At 39.0% G+C, this 23,683-nt stretch overlaps 1 protein-coding gene across 1 annotated transcript; it reads left to right on the plus strand.

Annotated features, from left to right (window-relative positions):
- Positions 1-3,442: 3,442 nt before the first annotated feature.
- Positions 3,443-21,907, plus strand: shoc2 (SHOC2 leucine rich repeat scaffold protein). The gene is given in 10 exon segments (XM_071202157.1): positions 3,443-3,533; positions 10,672-11,040; positions 11,043-11,723; positions 12,244-12,381; positions 12,491-12,621; positions 12,987-13,175; positions 13,956-14,078; positions 14,537-14,674; positions 16,359-16,476; positions 17,476-21,907. Coding segments are annotated over 9 exon segments (1,746 nt in total). The 5' UTR covers positions 3,443-3,533; positions 10,672-11,021; the 3' UTR covers positions 17,685-21,907.
- The last annotated feature ends 1,776 nt before the right edge of the window (positions 21,908-23,683 follow it).

The raw sequence follows: 23,683 nt of genomic DNA on the forward strand, positions 1-23,683 counted from the left end.
ACTAATCTTGGCTTGAATGCAAACATATTAAGACTTGGCTGGATGGTAGTCCGTCACACAGAAGCAGTGAAAAAGTTCTACCTAAAAACTTTGAAATGAATTACTACAAATGAGAAAGCATCACTGGCAAACAGGTCTGCAGTTAAATTGTGTTACTCAAGGAGCCTCCAACCCTTAGTATTTTAAGGACCACATGTTATATTTGCAGTTGTGAATCATTACATAATTGTTTGCTGATGTTTTAAAAATGTTTTACACTGATGGTCAGTTTTGCATCACTCATTAAAACATCTGCCCATAAATTACTTGTGAGAAATGATGGCACTTGTAACGCCATGAACTACAATTCATTTATATACTTTTTTGTAGAGCAACAATGTCAATGGTTTTGAGCTGTAAGAGAGACTGTAAAGAGCGGGCACAGAGCAACCACCGACTCATTTTGCAAGCTTTTGCACATTTCTAAACAGTTCACATGTATTGAGCTTCACATACAGCCTTTTGTTTGTAAGTGCTGCTGTCCAAATAGCTAGCTGCTGTGGTACCCACCTTGTTTAGGCAGAACTTCTCTGAATATTGACTTGACTTCTGGCATTGTGTCTTCTTGTGGCTTTCTGAAAGGTAAACATTTAAGTTTATTAAATGTAACCAGATTTATCTTACATACATTAATGAAACCAAGGTTTTACTGGCAGTGAACTTAGTGTCTGCTAATGCAAGCAGCTCTGGTTAAAAAAAGAGCAGAAAAACATTTAGAAATCTGACACTGGGTTCATCAGGATACCTGTTAATGTTGCTGCGTATTCTTTAGTGAATTTGTAATGCAGAACACGGAGGATAGTGAGATAACATTTTAAATGTATTTCGCAGTGATAAGTTACAACAGTTACCTAGTTTAATATCAGTATATGTAAAAAGAGTAACATCAGTAAGGCAATACAACAAAGTAAAACTCAGACAAAGAAAACACTTGACCATCCTGTAGGAAATAATAATCATTTAACATGTAAGAAATTTAACAAAATCTGTAATAACCGTGCAATATATACTTTTACTTTCAATAATATTATCTGGCTGCTATCACATCACATGTGCATGTTACACTAATGTATCTATTTATTTATTTTAAATGGGTACCTTGGTGAATTGTAATTTGTGTAATTGCTATCTTTAAGATTGTATGCATGACTCTTATTTAATATTTTTGCCTCTTTACTTTTGCTGTAACAAAGTAAATGTTCCCTCTGTCGGACGAATAAAGGTATTTTGATTCTGATACGTAGCTGTTTCAATATTTTATCTATTTAATCTATACTTTATATTTGTATTCGACCCCAATTTCCACCTTGGTTTTGATGTTACGTAATTTCGTTCGACGAGTTAAAATCATAGGTTACCGACACTTACCGACACCGTAAATATAGCATAACAGCTGACGTTAGCTCAAAACACTAGCTAGCTTTAGTACGTACCATCACAACATATGCCCAGCTATAGTAGCGGTATCTTTCTTTTATCAAACTACCAGTTAAATACAATTATTAAAGCTGACAATACACCTATACCTATTTATATTTACTGTGTCGTTTGTGAACACATTTAAATCATAACAAATTGGAAGAAAAGAAAAGCCCACCTTTTAGCAACAGGAAGAGATTACGGTGGTTGTCAAGCCAACGCTTGTGTGAGAATCACGTGACGTTCTTCTCCTCTTATTTATCAGGCACAGCGCTGCACTGACACCTGCAGGCAGAACGGCGGAACTATCAATAAGAACGATATGTCCCAATGTAAACGTTATGCATAATTGTTGAAGTAATATGTTCCATGACGTGAATGTAGTTAGAGATTAACAGCTTTATTTCCATGTATTATTATATTCCACTGTTTTATAGATGACAACATGTAGGCCTACTGTCTACTCCTTTATATCTTTAGTTCACAGTGGCTGAAAAGTATTTAATACATGTGCTAGTTGTTATTTTACTTGGATGTTTCCGTTTTATTGTGCATATGTGAACATTGTAACTCTACAATGTGGGTTTCATATTCCTCTGCTGAAAGAGGAAAGTTTCTCTGATTATCTTAAATATTAGTTTAAGGTGTGTACATACAAGTACATCTAGTTTTGAAGCCAACCGAGATATAGTATTAATTTACCCAAATGATAAGGAATATTGAAACTCCCAGTAAACATGCAGCTTAAATTTAATATTTGTGTTTGAAATACGAGAAATTCTGGATCCAGCGGTTCTACTTTCAAATTAGAATTATTTGTATGATATTCGTATAAACTTGCTGGATTTTTCGATTCTTTGGGGAAATCATAGCAAACACAAAGTTGTTCAGAGCATTGTTCTAAAAGTTCTGCGTTTAAACTTCACTTAGGAAAAAGAAAAAGAGTAAAGGCATCAACACGTTCTTAGATATATTATACATTGTATACAGGAAGGCAATATTGGATGACAATAATTGAAGGTTGATATCTTTGATATTCTATCTGATCAACGTGGAGAACATTATACTTGTTTCGTTATTTCATGTATTTAAACTTAGTGGGTAATAAAAACGATTCTGATATTACTTTACAAACTGCTGATTAGCAGCCTCTTTGATATAATAGTGTCATCATTAATTGAATGGCTATTTTGTAGTGGAATAAAACTAAAACATTTGCATCTGAGAAATAGTGGAATAAAAGTATTAAGTAGCAGAATATAAAAATACTCAAGTAAATGTAATTACTTTCCAGTAATCATCCCCCTGTATGGGGATGTTTAAACACCATTTGTATTGTGGGGTTTTTACTTGTTGTAATGGAATATAAGTCTAATTTTTATTATTTATTACAGAACACACAAAAACAAGTATTTTACTTGTGTTGCATATTTATGTAAATGAAGCCAATGTTTATCTAGGAATATTTGATTGTATTTCAAAGTCTCGTGATAACATTGGTTAGGCGTGCGAATGACGCAGTTTGGTGGCAGGGGAGGGAGGGGAGCCGAGCAGCAGTGTAGGAAAAGAGGAGGAAGCAGCAAGGATGGCGGAGTCACACCTCTGAAGGTAAAACAGTTATATTATCACATTAACAGTGGTCGTTTTAGCCCCACAGCACGGTTTCGCATCACGCCAGGGATAACACACTCTCCAGTCTCTCGCTGCGGCGTGTTTATGGTTTAAGTGTCATTTTGAGCTGGTGAGTACGAACGCACTCTTTTGTTCAGTTTCGGAATGGCCGCTGTTTTTCAGTGTTTTCTTTTTTTCCTCAGCTAATATTCAACACGGGAACGGGTTGTATATACGATGTTACAGTTAGTTTTTACCTTGTCTTTCTTAAATGGCTGCTCTCATGGAATACCCCCTGCCTCTACCGGCTGTTCTCTTTGGGTGTCTTCTGCCCGCTCAGCTGGCCGCAGCAGAGCTTTCCCTCTCGGTCACTCAAGACTCACGGCGGACGGGTCGGTCCGACAGCCGCTATGCTCGGGCCTACACACAGCTAGCTTTGCTTGGATAAAAGCTCACCGCTGGATGTGAGTTAATTTGTCAGGCAAATCACCGACCCATTTGTAACACGTTTTTTGCGTAACAATGGGTCTTGGTATTATAATGTTACATTTGCCTTTACTTTTACTCGTTTGAGTCTTAATGTCGCTCGCTAAAACGCTGCTAGCTGCTGGGCTAACCTGCTCGCTAGCTGACGTTAGCACGTTAGCGTTTGGGCATAACTGACGTTTGCTTTGCTGTTGACGTTTAGCTTAGCTCCTTTTATTTCCTGCCTTGTTGTCAGTCGTTTTAGTCGGCTAAGCTACAATGTTTTCCTCTTTTTAAAGATTTCTTGATGAATACTTGTATTGTAGATATGATCTCTCAAACACTCAAAATGTTGGTTTGGGTAACATTAGATAGTTTAGTCTACCCCTATTGGGTAACGACTATCAATGTTATTTAGCTAACGTTAGTTTATGTTGGGTTAAGGTTTAGCATGACAACTGTTCACGTCACACCAATGATCAGTGCCAAAACACAAAGTGGGCTTATCGTAATTATCCATATTATGTACAATAATAAATCTCTAACGGTGACTTCACATCCTGACCTGTACCGTTTTTGTCAGTTATCAGTTTGCAAGGATTTGTCATTGGTACACGTACGTTAGCCATCAGGCTAGCTGCGTCCTGTGTAGTAGCTGATATCTGCCACCTCACATCGTTTGCTATTTCTTCCATATATTACACAAATAACCATGTCACTGACAGGCAGGGTTATTCATGCTTTTATTTGTATTTGTTATTATTGTGTTTGGTAGTAGCATACTGTCAACATGAACACAGGAGCTGAGTTTTAGACGCATACTGATTCGAAATCTGTAGTACATGTTATATGAAAGCACTTCATTCGTTACATTTGTTTAATTGCATTCTCTGATTGATACATTTCTTATTTAATCAAAAGGCATTAAAAGGAGCAAACAAAAGCATGAGAACAGCAAACTGTTCTTCCAAGGCCTACATGCTCTGGCATTGTCAGTTCCTAATGGAAACTTCATGAGTCTCTATGTGGTTTGCAAGTGCTATGAAATGTGTAGTGGCACTTTATGGTGGTGTTGTGTGTTTGCTGATGGACATGCATTAGCTTTTATCCAAAGCTGTGTATATGTGTGACCTAATATATATATCTACTGAATGAGTAATGTTGAATAACAGGGACCCCTATGCTGCTTGCAGGTTTGGTCAGTGAGAAATTGCTATGTTAAATTGACATTATCCAATGCTTTTGGTCAACATATGTCACAAGGGCATCTTTAAATAAGTCCCCCACATCTGGATACTAGACAGTTGTTAAGGCCAATGTAAATATTGGAAATTCATTTAGAGCATCCACAAATGGTTGAGTTTTTAAAATAAAAGACACTTTACTTAATGCTCGGACTTTACATTACATCCGGAACCCCCTTTTTTAAATAACAGCTATTGGTATTAAACCACTGTGTTTTGCCGAAACTCCTCCATGCATTTGAAAAATCCAACCATGAGCATGCCTGCATCGGTTTGGTTTATATATTTTTCTTTTAATGAGCTGACCAAACAATGACCAAGAGTTGACCGGATAGTCATAAATATCACTACAAATTCTTAGAGATAACTAGGAAATGAATTTGCTCTATTGGATTGCCAACCTTTCCTCTGATCTTGTTTGGTCTTCATTCGGTGCAAGCAGAAAACATCAAGTCTTTAGATGCAGAGATACATCTATACGCAATCACAAGTTTACATGTGGTTTGTTATAAACCGACCAGGGAGTATAACCATAAAAGGAAGTTGCTGGCACAGTTAGACTGAGATGTCTCTTGCAGTTGCGCTGGCCTGGATATTCTCATGTAATTGTAATACTTATTATGTGCACAGTTATGCCTATTACAGTCACTGTTGCCTTTTTACCCTTTTATTTATGATGGTCTAAAAGAGCAGCAGATACCTTTCTTATGTACATAACACACTGTCAAACATTCTATCATGTTAGGGGGCTGCTATTGGCCCAATATTTATTTTACCCAAAAGGTCATATGACCTGTTGTTGTGGAGACTTCATGCTTTGAAGGCCACTTCTAAAGATTTCTCTGGCAGTACTAACCTTTTCACTTAGCTCTGATCCTGAGCCAAAACTGCCTTTCTTTTTTACCATGGCTTTGCTTTTACTAGTGCAGGACAGCTTTACACAGAGTAGCAATAGAGAAGTCCCGCCAGAGACATTATGGCTCAGTTTGTCATGCAAAGATACAACAAGTAGAGGGTTTGGTCTGTATGTCTCTTAAATGTAAATATTCAGTGTGACTATTATGTTTCATGCTTTATAGTTGATGGCCGAATGCATGTTTAGGTGGGGCTGTCGGCTTACAGTAATGTCAACACCCTCTCGGCCATGTTTGTTTAGCAGGAGTAAGTGGGTGTGAGGTTATGCTCAGTACGTTCAACAGATTTGTTTGGACTGGCACATCATGGTACTGACAACCAACCAAACCTGTTGAAGTGTTGCTGTTTTTTGTCTCATGAATAAGGAAGCATATTGTGAAGGTATCATAACCTTTTTTATTGTACTTACTCTTTTCACTTGAAGCAGCTTACATCGCACCATAATCATTACAACATAAAGTAAATTCAAATGATGGTTTATTGACATTTTTATATTATCGTTCAGTTTTTTCTAGCAGTTACATCTGTTTAGAGAAGTGTGTCAGTGTGGATCGGTTGTGGCAGGAAGGCGTGGATAGGTTGTGTTTCAGACTTTCCAGCATGAAAACGGTTTCAACTAACGGCAGTTCTTCAGATGTGTGGTTAACCTGCAAAATGTTGCAGAAAAATGCGCGAAATGAGGGAATTGCCAATGTTTTTTTTTGTCCACTGCATGCATTACTGGCTTACGTGTTTGTGATCGCCAGCAGTGCCCGTTTTTAAATCAGAACACATTTGGGACTTTTTGAATGCTTCCCGAGTGAATATTATTCTGTTTCTTCCCCAAATTATCACACAGACTTTTTTATAAATCACCCATTTCAAAAGGAAAACAAGGCTATTTTGAGTTTCACAGCATCCATGTTTTATACAGTCTATGGTAGGGCTGTGCATCTTCACTGGTCTCACAATTCGATTACGATTATCCTGTCAACGATTCGATATCACGATGCATAACATTGCGTTGCATCCTCAATTTTCTATATTACTGCACATGGCTTCTTTTTCATCAATGAATATATGCAGTAAGATAAATATGAACTCCCTTTTTATTATTTAGAAAGTGCGTCAGAAATCAATAACATAAATGTCTTGACATTAAACTATAAACCTAAATAAACCAATTGTATAGCTCTAGCCTCCCTGCATCTGTGTGTGAAATTGTTCCATCCTAAAAAACTAATGCTTCTGCAGCTTCTAGCAACGGTCTTCTGTTCTAAAAAGGACACTGAATGTCCTGGTTGTGGCATCACTAACATGACTTGAGTCTGAACACAGCAGACAACAGGAGTATTTACAACAGCATATAAAAACAAAAATACTGCATGTGGGTGCACACTTATTCTCTGTCTTACTGTTATGTAAATCCCATGAATGTATGAGATTAAGTTAGCTTTATCATATCTCAATCGCTGATTAAGTGAATAATAATGTTTCTATCAGGTTACTATCAGCCTGTCACTCAATATTTTCAGGGAGGGGGCGGGGCTTGGAGGAACGGAGATGGTGATTGCGGAAGCTTTCCTCCTGCCTTCACAAACTTTACACAAGTATTTATCAACTGAAAATAGCAAGAGGACATTCATACTCTGCAATCCAAGACTTGATTAAATCCACCAAAAACCTGACATGATTGTAACGCAAGTATTTTTAAAACATAAATCCATGCGTCTCTGAGCCGCAGCGACACGGACTGAGTCAGAGCGGGTAATTCTGCTGTTGGTTCTGGACTTGTGTTGGTGGATAAAGCAGACTGCTCCGTGTTTGGAGTCGCTGTGCCGCTGTCACTTCTGTTCCCTGATCTCTGCGTCACCGACCGATTTGATATTCGTGATCAGGAAGCAACGTTACTATGCTATAATCGATTATGTTCTGTTCCTGCATCGATGCAGAATCGTCCGCATCCCGATGCATCGTAGAAACGATTAATTTCAACACCCCTAGTCTATGGGCTAACATAGCCTATACTATCCCATCAATTAGGGATGTCCCGATCACCTTTTTTTGCTCCCGATCCGATTCCGATCATTTGATTTAGACAATCTGCCGATACCGATTTTTCCCGATCTGATCTTTATGCAATGCATTAAGAGAAAAAAAAGGTAACACGTAACGGCTGGTCATCCAACCCGATGAATTCAGCTATCTTGGCTGTTACTGTTCTGGGGCAGTTTATCTTTCCTTTTAAAAGTCTCTGAAAGTGTCGGTTGTTTCAGTGCCGTTACCTGAGTGGCCGCTGTGTACTCGCCGTGTTGTTGTTGGTGTTTGTTTCTCAGGTAGCGTATTAGATTGGTCGTGTTGAACGTAGCTCTGTTCTTTCCACCACGCGGAACCTCTGCCTTGCAAACATTGCATCTGGCTGTTACACTGCCTTCGCTTTCAGTTTTATAATACTTCCAAACTCCTGACATTTTCTCTGTCCCGACTCCCGAGTCACCAGCTGAACGTAGCCTCTCGATAGCTTACTGCTACTATTAGACACTGCGCCCACTCTGTTGCCAGATTTGAGAGAAATAAGCAACCAGGTCTATGAAAACAAGCCCAAAGAAAGCAACACATACATGATGTTGTGTAATTTAAACCAAAACTAAGTCCTCAGGATGACTTTAAGACGTGAACATGGTCATTTTTGTTTTGTAACATTAAATAATAAAAAAAAAAATTATAAAAAAAAAAAAAAAAATTACGATCCCCGATTTTTTTCTCCCGATCCCCGATCTTTTGAAAATCACGTGATCGGCTCCGATCCCCGATCACGTGATCGGATCGGGACATCTCTACCATCAATCAAAATGTTAGGATTTATTCAGGTCCTGCAGACGAGGTTCATACTCTCTGTAATGATGACCGTAAAGGTCCTTGCTTTAGGGCAACTGCAAGAAGTGATTTATTTCTCCAAATATTTTTAGCAGTGTTAAGGCGAGACACGGCAGGCAAAAACATCGTTTTTCAAGTACTGGCCAATTTTGAGATTTTGTGCTATTTTGATTCCATAACATGTTTTCTTTCAGGCTTTTGGAAGGAAAAGTACAAAATACACATTTAAGTGTTTATTTTTACTATAGTTTGTCTATTTGCGTCTGTAGATTTCTCCTAAATTCACCAAAAGTTAGCATTCTAACGTAACATAAAGTACCGCGACCGCTGTGTGCACCATGTCAACAGAGATATCGGTGGAAAGCTCCGTCTCTCCTGCACAATCTCATCGGATCCAAATATGGTCATTTCCTTTGTATCAGCAACCAATCGTGAAAGCACAAAGGGGTCTTAAACCAAGAAACAAAATCTCATTGGCTGGTGTCAATTTCTGACAACGTGAATCGTTCAGATGTGTCACGTGGTGTGCTAAAACACTTCCTGGTTAGCTTTCCGCTAGAAATTGAAATCTCAAAATGGCAAAAGAACGGCGAAAAAAACGTTCAGAGAAGACGACAACAATTGTCACTTTCACGAAGCAAGGTTATACAAAAAACAAATGACCCCGAACATGAAATACCTTCACGGAGTGCGTCGAGGCGCAAACTGTCATCCAAAGAACAGGAGGGTTCAGCTAGCGCCTCACTGCAATCTTTAAAGGTCGTTTTCTCAAAATGAGTTTTTTCTCCTACTCTGAGTTTGAAATGTCAACTTCAGTAGCACGTAGATACACCAAACCTTCCAGTTATATTCCTATCAATATTATGAAGGCTTTTACAGAAGGGTTTGTTCATATATCATTCATAGCCTGAATTATACAACATTGTATACCTAAAAACATGGTGAAAATTGATATTTTAGGGCTGTTGACAGTATTTTCTGATTTATGGAGTGATAAAAAGAGATATCCAATATCCCTTCTGTAAAAGCCTTAGATACTAATATGACTACAAAATGAAACAATCATTTTGAACCTGGCTTTATCCAAAGTTCAGATTTCGATTCCTGAAATGTGTTAAAATATGTGCATATTTTATGAGAAGAGTTATGAGTTAATTTGCATATTTAAACATGCTATTTCAGAAAACTTGTAATACAAAAAACAATTGCCTTATTGTAAGTAATTAACTGGAGAAATGTCTAGCTGATATTTTTAAGTTAAAAAAATTACCCTATTCACCTGGGGTGTCTCGTCTTAAATATATTCACTATAAATGCTGGATGAATAACAGAGATACAGATATATATATATATATATATATATATATATATATATTTCAGACAATATGCATTACTAGTACAAATTAGGGTTGCCAGAAACTGACCATGATCAAAATCGATTATTCGGCTGCCCTGGCGAATAATAATCGATTATTATCATCGATTATTATCATCGATAATAATCGATGATTATTATCGTTGGTCTATCACAGCCCCGTTGAGCTGTGATAGACCAACGTCTTTTTGCAGAGCTTGCATTTAACTTCCTTTGGACTTGTAAGTTCGAAGTAGTTCCACGAGGAGGAACTCTTTTTACCTGCCGCTTTGTTCATCTTTAGTCGCACCACGTGTGAGGGAGAGGGGGGGGGTGGGGGCGGGGTCGGTGTGTAGCGTGCTGCTGCTCTGCACGCAGGCTTCCTCCAAGTTTACAGTAAAACAAACTGGTGGTGTGACCAATGACCATTTACAATTATTAATACTATTACTATTATTAGCATATATATATTTTGGTTGAAACTAAGCCAGAAAAAAAAAATACATTAAAAAAAAAATATATATATAAATAAAATCGATTTTTAAAAATAATATTCGATTATGGAGACTGTAGCGAATATTCGAATAATCGCTGGCATCCCTAGTACAAATCTAGTGAAACCATTAACATATCAGTATGTTATTATTATTTGAGAGAATCTGATGTAGACATTTCTTCCCAATGTCCCCTCACTTTACAGCAGTAGAAGCACACTCTGATCTGAACGTGTGAAACTGATCATATTTTCTTTTTCTTTTTCCCTAACAGCAAACCTTCGAAGGATTACAAAAAAAAACAAAAAACCTTGATGACCTTTGCAGCCTGAAATAACTTGTATCCAAGGTCCTGGGATTGTATGCAGTTCGAACACTTAAGCATGTGGCCCATGGGTGCCACAGTCCTGCTACTTCAAAGGATCTTTTCTCCCCTGGAATTTTAACATAGGAACAAAGTTTCAAAAGCATTTATTTCAAGGATAATCATAAATGTGTGGACCTGTAAAGGGATGTTTTCTTTAAAAGCCTACTTGACTGTATGTGTCCCTTTTTTTCCCGAATAAGTAACCTAACAAGAGAGACTCCCATGAGCAACTCTGCAGGAGGCTCGATAACGTCGACATGAGTAGTACTTTAGGCAAAGAAAAGATTCGAAAGAAAAGGACCCCAAAGGTGGTCCAGCTGGGAAAGAAAGGGAAAAAGAGGCCAAGGCTCTAGCCGGCTTAGTCAAAGATGGTGGTAAAGAAACGAAGACCAAAGGGAAAGAGGCCAAAGATGGAAAGAAGGACACCAGCAGCTCAACACCGGGTGTTGCCTTCTCGGTTGACAATACGATTAAGCGGCCAAACCCGGCAGCAGGTACACGCAAGAAGTCCAGCAATGCTGAGGTGATCAAAGAGCTCAACAAGTGCCGGGAGGAGAACTCAATGAGACTGGACCTATCTAAACGGTCCATTCACATGCTGCCCACCTCCATTAAGGAGTTGACGCAGCTGGCTGAACTCTACTTATACAGCAACAAGCTGCAGAGCCTGCCGGCTGAGGTTGGTTGCCTGTCAGGCCTGGTCACTTTGGCCCTGAGCGAGAACTCCCTGACCAGTTTGCCTGACTCCCTGGACTCCCTTAAGAAGCTTCGAATGCTCGACCTCCGGCACAACAAGCTGAGAGAGATACCGGCTGTCGTCTACCGACTAACATCTCTGACCACGCTGTACCTGCGCTTCAACCGCATCACAACCGTGGAGAAGGACATCCGAAACCTTTCCAAGCTCACTATGCTCAGCATTCGGGAGAACAAGATTAAACAGCTGCCTGCAGAGATAGGTGAGCAACATCTGTGTTTAATGCCGGGAATGAAAATCCCCAAATGTAGGCAAATCAAGAAGACACAATTGAAGTCTAGTGGTCATGAGAAATCCAATAATGGTAACTGCATACCATTGGGTTTATGGAATAAAGCCAGTGTTCATTTCCACCCAAATTATATGTGCTGATAGAATATTTTAAAAATCTTATATTTTTAAAAACAAAAAGCACCAATAGCACCCTTCCTCAGCTCCCAGCATAAAAACATATCTTACTATTCAAAATCACATATATTACTGAATGTTAAAGCGGGGAATCCAGCTGCCCATTGTATTTTGTGTGCTGTATTTTTGTGATTTAATATAGAGTTCTTGCTATAAAACATGCTAGGTACTTAAGCCTAGCATGCACAAAAGTCATCTAACCTTTTTAAAGGATGGACAAAGATAGATTTCCTCAGTGCAGCAGAGAGTGGGTTACTGTAAATGCTTTCATCTTGAATAAAGTTGATTCCAATTTTGTGTACATCTTTCTGCAGGGGAGCTATGCAATCTCATAACTCTGGATGTGGCACATAACCAGTTAGAACACCTACCGAAGGAGATCGGGAATTGCGCACAGATAACCAACCTCGACTTGCAGCACAATGAGCTCTTGGACCTACCAGAGACTATAGGTAGGTACATTTAGTACAGTATACAGTACATATGACTCAAAAGCAAAGTTATTGTTGGTGGCGCCAACTAGATTTGATACACGTTGTAATGTTTCTTTTGTCGTTGTAGGCAACCTTGCAAGCATAAATCGCTTAGGGCTGCGATACAATAGATTGTCAGCGATCCCCAGATCATTAGCCCAATGCCGAGAGCTGGAGGAGCTAAACCTGGAAAACAACAACATTTCGGTGTTGCCTGAAGTAAGTGGAACCAAATACACAATGTTGATTGAATACAAATAACATCGTAATAAATTATAATAATAATTATCACTTGCAGTTGTAATTTGCATTATACTAACATCAAATATTTTCTGCAATGATCTTGCAGGTCAAAAAGTATCAAAGATACAAACAACAGATAAATGTTAATGCCTTTAGCCCTCTGCGCTGTGCTCTAAAATGAAGTCTCTAAAAAAAGCTGCCGTTTGCATTGTTTAGAGCTTAACCACTTCATTTCTTGTGTATCACCGAGATCCACTAATGTATGCCAAGTAAAGACCGTAGCCTACATTGATAGAGTCCTGTTCTTATGGTTTGTCATGTCTCTTGCTGTGCTTGGCTAGGGCCTACTTTCAAGTTTGGTCAACCTAACCAGTCTAACACTGGCAAGGAACTGTTTCCAGTCGTACCCTGTGGGGGGACCATCCCAGTTCTCCACTATCTACTCCCTCAACATGGAGCACAACCGCATCAACAAAATCCCCTTTGGCATCTTCTCCAGGGCCAAAGTGTTAAGCAAGCTTAACATGAAGGTATATTTGATTGTATACATGTTTGCCTGTAGTTAAAAGTGTCGAAAAAGTATTGAATGATATTCAGAATATTTATTTTCAACTCAGATATTTTACTTTTCGAAATGTGAAAAACAAGTGATTCCAATAACACCAAAGATGGCTGTGTTCTATTCAAGTCCCATCAAGTCTTGACAGTGGGGCAATGGGCCAGAAACCCTGAAACGGTATTAGCTCAATTCAGCCATGATTTATTTTTTTAATTTATGGACACCTCTGAATTTCATGCTGTCACCTGTCTAAATATTTTCTGTAAAAAATCAAGCTAGACCGTGAGAATGAATTGGACCTTCTACCTGAGCGATACTGTGTTTAAACGATAAGTAAATCGGTAATATACAAGGTTTTAAATCTTAACAAATTATCTATAATCCATTTGTAGCGGTACAGTCTTCAGCATTATGAATTGTTAACTTTGCTACATTTATAATAAAACTGAACCCTCACAGTAAAGGTGGATATAAATATTTACTAAAACTAAACAAGGTCTAACAATGTAATTATTTAATTGTTTTAAAGGATCTTAGTTGTGCGTACATTTTTATAACGCCTATTCTAGAAGGTAGGGATGGCTAATATCTACATCAATATTATTTAATTACAGATGCCGCTATATTATAATACAACACCTTAGATGGAGCTGCATCACAGAAATTCCAGTTTGCTGATAGTGTTGTTCAGAACTAAGGCTGCCTGAACAACACCACCTTTGCTAATAAATGTATGCCATTATCTTTTCAGGACAACCAGTTAACATCGCTGCCGTTGGACTTTGGCACATGGACGAGCATGGTCGAGCTTAACCTGGCCACCAATCAGCTGACAAAGATCCCAGAGGACGTCTGTGGTTTAGTCTCGCTGGAGGTGGGTCTTGCATTTACAGTCAGAATTGAGTTTGTGCAATACCCAGTAAGTTTATCAAGTACTCACAAGTACAAAGAGTATCCTCTATGAATAGAAGTGTTGGAGCCAATATGTCCAGACATTACAGCCCTTATCTTACAAGTAAATCGTTGAGGCATTTTCCCCTTGTTTGACATATATGGATAGCAAAAGGGCCAAAGGGCTTTACTAAGCAACTCTTACTCATGGTATTACGTTTTGGGTTTGGTTGAAAAGTACTGCACAGGCCAATTTCCTCAATACTGTAGTAACCTAAGTACAGGCTAAAAAGTCCAAAAACCTTTTTTCACAAGATGTTTCAGTTATTATTAACACAAATATTCAAATGTCTTCATGTGTTGTTTGACATGTTTTTACTGAAACAGTGAAGCAATCTCCCCTGTTTCTTGTTGTATATAAACTTGTCATTGTTTTCACAGGTGTTAATATTGTCCAATAATCTTCTCAAGAAGTTACCACATGGTATTGGGAATTTGAGAAAGCTGCGGGAGCTCGACTTGGAGGAAAACAAGTTGGAATCTCTACCCAATGAAATTGCTTATCTTAAAGACATACAGGTACATTTTCCTAAAATGCACTTTTCTCCATTATACCTGAAGCTCTTTATTGTTTGTTGCAGATTGTTGTTGTATAGGTTTGTATTTGTTTATATAGGAACATTTTGTAAAAAATCTGATTTTGGCAAATCCTGTTGTAATAAAACACACTGCAGGAGATGGTGATGCATTTCTATAGTATGGCTGTTGAATTGCTTTAAATAAATATGGCTTAGAACCAGGAACTAATGAGTACCTGAATAAGAAGCAAAAACACTTTTGGTATTTACACAGTTCAAACAATACTCAATCTTTGGTTATTGTGTTGGAATATCAAACTGAGGAACAATCATAAGAATAAACGTAAACATTTAGAGCCTCATCATTGGCTATATGTAGGACAGTTAAGGCTGCGGCCACACGAGGACGAAAACGGCTAAACGCATAGGATTAACGCAAACACAATCACAAACAAGCTTCCGTCCACACGCAATAGTTATCCGGATAGTGTCTGCCCACACGAGACCACTCCGCTTAGCTCCAACCGCTGGCAAAGCTGCAGTACATATGCAGGAGCCTCTACGTGGCGCTGTAACTTCCTCCAAAAAAGCAGCGAAGAAGCATGGTTGTCATGGTTGCCCTTCTGTTTATTCTCCGCGGTGGGGGCCGAGGGAACCGGGCAGCGTTTTTCGCCAGTCAACGTGTATTAAAGTTTAAATCTTCCGGACAAAATTATAAAAGTGCCGGTCAAAGGTCTTCTTTGTTATTTATTGAGCTTTAAAACAAATGAATAACGACTATATATTATAATAATAAAATACACGGAGCCTCTCTTTTTCTTCCTTCTCTTCGGACAGCGCCAGTGTCTGTTTCATGCAGCAGCTGATCCAGTAATGAGTGACCCGGCCGACAGTAAAAAATAAACATATTTATAACTAGTTTAGGGAGTTTGAGAGGTAATTAAAATAGCTAAGGGTGATGATCTGACTTGAAGTGTGTGTTTTGTTGCAGCGGGAGGAGCTGCAGGGGAGCAGAGCTGCGTGTCTCCGTCCTGTCAGATTAGACTTCACTCGCGTTTAGGTCCATATCGAGAGAAAGATAAATAATCTGAATTCAGTGTGCAGTTTACTTTGACGCGGGGGTGAGCAGCAGAGGTGGGGAGAGGCGGGGCTATTGCCTCATCATTATTGCTGTAGATGTTGCACAAACAACTGTAGCATGGTCAATAGCGTCCGGAGCACGATAGCAACTCTGCGATCCGCCATTGTTGTTGTTGTTGGTGGCGAAACACTTCAGCACTGGCGCGGGGTAAGCAGAGGTGAGCAGAAGAGGTGGGGCTATTGCGCAATCACTATCAGTGATCTGAAAATGTTCGGAGAGGGCGTACACACGGAGCCGTTGGACCCCCCAGAGCGTTGCGTATGCCGTTCAATCCACCTTGGGACCCGTTATCGTTTCCTCAGTCGTTTAGTGCCGTATTCGGTCGTCCTCGTGTGGCCGAACGGTCTATATGACACTAAACAGTAACGCAAACGACCAAATTCGTCCTCGTGGGGCCGCAGCCTTAGTAGAACAGGTTATCAGACAATCAGTTGTGTGATGACAGCAGACAATATAATTGGGTGATAAAGGGTGTATGCCATGGCATTCTAATTTAACCATCTTTTAGAGCACATTATAACCTTTGCTCTTTCTCTCTCATTAGAAATTGGTGTTGACAAATAATCAGCTGACCACGTTACCCAGAGGCATCGGCCACCTCACCAACCTTACTCATCTGGGTTTGGGGGAGAACCTGCTGCAACACCTCCCAGAGGAAATAGGTAAGTACACCAACTGAGTATTCTTCGCTGACGATGCGACACTAGTCTCTCTTAGTAAAGGGTTACGGTACGATATTACTTTATTTGTCAGATCAAGTCTGAAATGTGACTTGCATCACAGCAGCTCCATGTCCAACACCAACATAGACACATATCCAGACACAATACATGAAACACAAACAATGAACATTTAACAAAACATCACAATCACTGAGAGGAAACCTTTTCATGACCCTTCAGCGTGCATTTGATCTGGGATTTAGCTCTGTGTTTACTGTGAGGACTGACTGATGCACAAAGGAGTGCTTCAGTCTGACCTTATTGAATCGTGGGACCCTGTATCTCCGATGAGATGGTAGCAGTTCATATTCACTGTTCAGAACATGGTTTGGGTCAGAGATGATGTTGTTGGACAGCCTCACCAGGTTGTTATGATAGGCTGAGTCATAGAGTCTCTGACAGGGTTGACCAACAATCTTTGACAGGTGGAGCAGTTTTGATTTTAAAGCTGTTTACAAACATTTGTACCAGGTAGTATTGCAGTACTGTAGAATGGACCACAGATGTAAAGAACAACTTATGTATTTTTATGGTGTTGTTTCCATGTTCTTAAAATGTAACTTTATAAATGAGTTTTATCTTTTCATCTTATTTAAAGTGTGACTTTGTTTCCTTGAAAAAAGATAAACTTAACCAATCGGATTTGAGAGCTTAACAGTGTGTCACACCTTTGACCCTTCCTGCGTGTGATTGGCTGGTGACCGCTGAGGTTAAGAGTTTAGCCAGAGATTACAACGGGTGGAGAAAGTAGCTGAAGGTGGGTGTATTTTTAGAGTTTTCAGACTGGATTCCAGAGGAAGCAAATGCATCTGAATTAGGGCTGTGCGATTATGGCAAACATCATAATCCCGATTATTTTCGAGGCTCTCAGACCCGCCTCCCTTGATGACAGCACCAGCTTCGGTTCATGCCTCCTCTAACGGTCCTGTCTGTCCTCAGGTACACTGGAGAACCTGGAGGAGCTGTACCTCAACGACAACCCCAACCTGCGCAGCCTCCCGTTCGAGCTGGCCCTCTGCAGCAAGCTGTCCATCATGAGCATCGAGAACTGTCCCCTCAGCCACCTGCCGCCCCAGATTGTCGCAGGGGGTCCCTCCTTCATCATCCAGTTCCTCAAGATGCAGGGACCGTACCGTGCCATGGTCTGAGCCGAAAGCAGCTCACTCCCAGTCCTACTTAACTCCAAACCCTCCACTTGCTCTGCACCCTCTCGCCTGCCCGCCCCCATTAAGTGTATCATACACTGTAAAGAAAACCGACTCGCCACAATCAGTGTCGGGGGCGAACGCATGGAGGAAGAGGGAGGACAAGATGATGTTTCTTTCACCATCCTCGGGCAGAAACGGGGCGAATCGTCTGAGACTTGACTTCTGTTTTACTCCAGAGTTTATCACGGTCATTTTCGGACCCCGGCCACCCCTGCTCATGTTTCATTCCCTATCAGAGGAAAATGTTCCATCTCTTTGCCAAAACTGAAGATATATAAAGTTATATATATTGAGTAACTGTGAGCTAAGTGGCAAGTCTTTTAACCATATAAACCGTGCTCCCATTGCCAATGTATTTACAGTAATTAATCGCATCTATTATGTGAGCAAGGATACAATTGTATGCAAAAACAAACAAAAAAAGTCTTTGGAACATTTACTGCTGCTGCTGTAATTTTAACGTTGTTATATTTTCTTTTGATATTCACTTTTTTTTTACATCACCTTCGCTCCAGATAACTTATGTTAACGGCTTCTTGACCACAGAGAACAAAGGTCTAATGATGGCATGTTTATAATATCTTTTTGTATTTTTTTTTTTACCTGTTTTTGTTTATTTTCAAAAACTGTGCCTATGTTTAGAGTGATCCAGTGGTTCATTTCTAGACACAATTGTCCATGAGAATACAAAGATATAAATTATTTAAATAATTCATTTTTTATTACTGCTGTTTTTAAGTTAGTTTAACTTTTTTTTTTTTGCGTTTTTTGCTGTAGCATCAATCTGTTAAAGCGAGTGATATAATTAGTAAAATATGGTAATTGGAGATCTTTTTAACAAATAACAGCAGCAGTTGTTAAACATTAAGCTAGTAACGTATACATATGAGAAATGCCAATCATAAAAAATAAGCAAGATGGACTTTTCTCCCGTGCGGGTGGTGACCCCCGTCAATATTGCTTTTGTGACAAAAAGTTATTTGGAAAAAAGTCAAACCTACAGAGGTGATGGGATAAATGACGAGATGTTTTATACATGTATACAAATCCTGGTTGTTGCCTTGAGTGCAATTTTAGTTCTGTTTACTGGTTTGATATTATCTTCAGTGTTGGGCTGCATAGCTATCATTCAATTGATCATTGACCAACATATCAAGCATTTTGAAAAAGACCGTATCTTGGTCTCTTGCGCTGTGGTGAGTGTATCAGAGCTTCAAAACAGTTTGATAATAAATCATTGACAGGTAACACTTCCTATTGGTAATATCCTTAATTCCTCAGTATTTTTTTGTTTTTGACAAATCTTAATTACATGATGGAAAATGTTCCCTTGATTTAGATTCCTTATGTAATTATATATATTTTTTTCTTAAATATCTTCTTTTGTCCCACACTGTCCCAGCAATGCTGCTGCTCTTATGCACTTTTTTAAAAAGACATTGGCATCCTCTATATTAAAAAAAAAACAAACACACAGTAGCCTCTCATTGGTTATGGTTTCATAAAGTATTTTATCTGTTTTCAATAACGGTTTATCATGTACATTTGTATCGATTGAACATAAATGTTGAGTTTAGCGGGCTCAGAATATACTAGTAACTTTCTTTGGGGAAGTTGTATCCTGTCAATCTTAAAAGGGTCTGTGGCTATGAGATGTTTTAAGATTCCCATATCCTGCTTTCTCCATTGCAACTGAAGGCTTACTGCAGTTCAGATCAGCATTGTTTATTTGAAATCAATTTGCATTGAGTGTTTTCTTTTTTCTAAATGATGAAATGTGTATTTAGTTAGTATTATTTCAAGTGACTGTACATTAAAAATCCCAACAAAAGGTAATCAAACCAAACTTTTTTTTCTTTATGAAAACGTGTTGCATCCCTGCTCTATATTCAATCATGATTCTGTTTTGTATTGAAACGTGTGGGTCTACTTTTTGCAGCAGCTTGGTGTGTTTTACTTGGCTGTGGCTCGTCTCCTCTCGGCTGGGGAGCGATGTGCCGCTGCTTCTGATTTACCAGCAGAATCTGTTGCTGCTTTCGTGGACTGAAACAATATGCTGAACAACACGGGGGGGCAGGAGGCGGGGAGCGGTCCACTCCAAACACTGATACAAACCTGACGAGGCACACATCCACTGACCGTTTTGATTTGGCGTCAGGCCCGGTGGCTTTTCTCACAGATCAAATCGTTCGGAAACAACGATGATACGACACAACAAGGTGCATATTTGAGCTATACGCCGTTACAGTACAAGACTGTCGGAAAAGACAACAACAAATTGTAAAAAGGGCTTTCTGTGTTCACGCTCAACAACACACCGGAGGCATTGCATTCCTGGGTTTTCTATAAAAGCTTTGGAAGTTGTTTTTTTTGTTGTGTATTTACTTTTAGTTGTAAACAATTGTGAAAAATGCCTTCAACGTGTACTCAAAAGTGAGACGTGCATTAGGTATGCAGCGAGAGTGCTGTGACCCATTTTTACATTCAGTCTGTGGTTTTTGTGTTTTATCATGTGCCATTTTGCAAGGTTGAGGAGGCCTGCATGTGTATGAAGATGCAGAGGATGACGGGAGGTGGGGCACAAACTGAACTAGGCTAATGGACCGGAGAGCATTTATCAGATCCTGGAATGTAGTTTTAATGTGCTGTGTAGGAGATGGAGATCACCGACTAGCACGTTCAGTTTCAGTTTTGACTTGTTATATCAAAAATGATGACAACGTATTGCATACTGGTGCATCCAAAATATTTGGAGTATAATTGGTGTTTATTTTTCTATCGTCTGTGATTTTTAGGCCGTGGAAAGCATCGCAGATCAAAGTAATTTCTCTCATTTTGCTTTTTATTCGGGATCATACAACATGTCCTTTTTTTGCCTGGTTATTTTGTACAGGAAACAAGCATGTTGAACACATTTGTCTGGGTCAGAATCGGGCGTTTTTTGCATATAGGACTTGGATTTAGTGGCTATTTGGTGTATCTGCAAATGCTCCCTTTTTGTATATTGCAAAGGGTATCGAAGCATTGTGTGGCAATGCTTATCCTACTTAATCTACATTGACAAGCAGCCTTAATGGTCATTTTTATGTGTTTGTTTGGCTATTCCTTGTGTCTATGGCCACTGACTGTACTTGATGACAAGCAACTGGTCGTTACAATGTCAATTTGGGTCTAGTTTCTTTGTCTTGTTTTTTTCCTTTTACTCTGTACAGTAATCTGACATTACGGTAGACTCAGTATTACAAAATGTGTAATGTGATGAGAGTTTTACAAAGAGACATTGCAATGGAAGATAATGCCATTATGCAGTGCATTAGCTTGCGTCTCACTTGTCTTTGGCATTCTAGAGGAATTCCACCAAAACTGGCTTGCAATTATTCTGCAAAAGGTAGACCAGAAGTTAAAAGGATTTATGTTTTCCTAGCAAGTCATATCAGGTTTGAGTAATAAAGTTCAAGGGAAGTAAAAGTTACTACACATGACTAAATAAACATCTGCTTTTTGTAATTAAACCAAGTCACTTTTGGTGGAAAGGCCCTTTTTAATGGGAAGCCACCAGTACCCCCTATATTGTATCTCCATACTTTTTCTTGACTGCCTTATGCGCACCAAGCAAAACTTTGATGACAATTTGATTTAAACAACAAAGACAGATAATCTCTTTTCTTTCTTTAATGTCAGTAAAGGGATCTGGGTCTACAGATTGAACAGATGTTGAAAGCAAAGGTTTTGTGTCAGTTGTCTCTTGACTGGACGAGCAGATGCAGACATGACTACCTCTATGCGAGTCTTCATTGCTAACCACAGTGACCAAGATCCAGTCTGAGGTGTTTCTACCTGTGTACATACAAAGTTGCGTGTTGGCAGCAGGAATTTGGACTAGCAATTCAACCACAATTTGTTTTACTTAGCATCCTTCTGTTGTTTTATTTTGGTTTTACGCCTATACAAATATTATTTGGCAAATGAAAAAGAGGAAAATGGTGTGCTTGGTTGTAAATGACAAACTCTATCAATGCCGCCCCATTGTAAGACAGTTATCCTGAAACCAACTATTGCAGAGTGCTACTTTGCAAATGAGTGAGAATTACCATGTTTGGTGATGTTCTGTATGTACATACATCTTTTTAACTGTAATAAACCGATAAATATTTACAAATTTATGATGCGTCTGTGTATTAATTTCGATAAAAAGAGAACAAGCAACATTTATATTTTGACAGATATTAGGTAGATATGTTATTAAAAAGTATAAGGATTTTATCACGAATGGATTTTAGTGCTTTTGATTTTTCCTTTTAAGAAAGCATTTTGACACAAAAAAAATCTTCAAAGATTTTTGTGATAAACCTCAGAGGATAGATTCACAGTTTCAATTCTTAGTTAGCTGTCCTTACATTTCCAGTAGAGAAACAATTATTTCAAAGTATAAAGAAAAACTTACAAACGATAAATGTTAAGATTGAGTCTGACAATTATCCTAAAGAAAAACAAAAATACAATAAAAAGGATGTCAATGTAGTATTACAATGCTGCATTGATTTGGAGACACTGGTTTACATATACGGAAGCTCTTGAAAACAAATGAGACTTTTCAAAAAAAGAAACTGCTGCATGTTCCCAGACATATTCATATAAAACCAAAAAATGTCAACAATCCTACAATAATAGGTGTGTCCTATACTTTCCCTTTTTGCTCCTCTTTTCAAACCTGGTCATACAGCAGGTAACTCTTTGCGTCGATAATCCTGTTCTACACCATGTTTTAACTTTGTCATCTTCCTATATCACATATAAAATATGATTTCAAGAGAAGTGGGACACAGAGTTTAAATATTTATTCTGTTAGTTTTTATTTGAGTGGCTGAGCCGGTGTCTCTGATCCAGTGCAACACGGCCCCCTGCTGGTAAATTAAGGTCTAACTATTATTGAGCCGTACCGTTCTCTAATACTGAGAGCTTTGCCCACTATATTAGTCTAAATGAACATTATAACACTACCATCGGAAGAAACATTTGTCAGGCAAATAAAGTCTAACATTTTAAATGGTGTCCTTATTAAACTGTGTGCAGTTGCGGATTTATCTCCCCACCTGTTTTCCCGCCAAAGGGGCTCTATCTAAGCAAAATCTTGTGTAAAAGAAAGGTAGGTGAGTTAAAAAAAAAAAACCTCTGAGCGCACTAACCTCAAATTATTTGTCCTTTAAATTGTCATATACATGTGAAGAGTTTTGTTTTATCCTTCTAGTACCGGGAGGCTCTTGCAGGAGACGACAGGTGTCACTGTATCCTTGTGCTTCGTCTTCGCCCTCATGCACCGTCAGCGCCACGACAAAGTGCTGTTTACCCCAAAACAGTGAGCAGGCTCGGTTCTCTCCACAGCCTGGAAAAACGGGATTATCAAAACGATTAAATGAACACTGTCACATGTGGGTGCTTTGCATATTCACAGTCAGTCCCCGTTAAAAGCCTCACACATTCACACATAGCTTTTGTCCAAATGCTCCATTAGTCTATTATTGCATGCCAAGTGTTAATGCATGTCAAATACAGATTTTAAAAGTCCACATATCAGTCGGAGAGAACGGGATCTCACTCACACACACACACACACACACACACACACACACACACACACACACACACACACACACACACACACACACACACACACACACACACACACACACACACACACACACACACACACACACACACACACACACACACACACACACACACACACACACACACACACACACACACACACACACACACACACACACACACACACACACACACAGTGTACAACTATTCATACAACTCAAAATGTAAAGTAAAAAAAGTCATTATACAATGTTAAATAACAAACTGACAGTAACCCCCAGAGATATATAATATGATATGATATACACTGGGCTATTCTTATAAGAGTTATA

This window comes from Pseudochaenichthys georgianus, chromosome 1, assembly GCF_902827115.2.
Source record: "Pseudochaenichthys georgianus chromosome 1, fPseGeo1.2, whole genome shotgun sequence".
In the NCBI taxonomy this organism is placed as follows: domain Eukaryota; kingdom Metazoa; phylum Chordata; class Actinopteri; order Perciformes; family Channichthyidae; genus Pseudochaenichthys; species Pseudochaenichthys georgianus.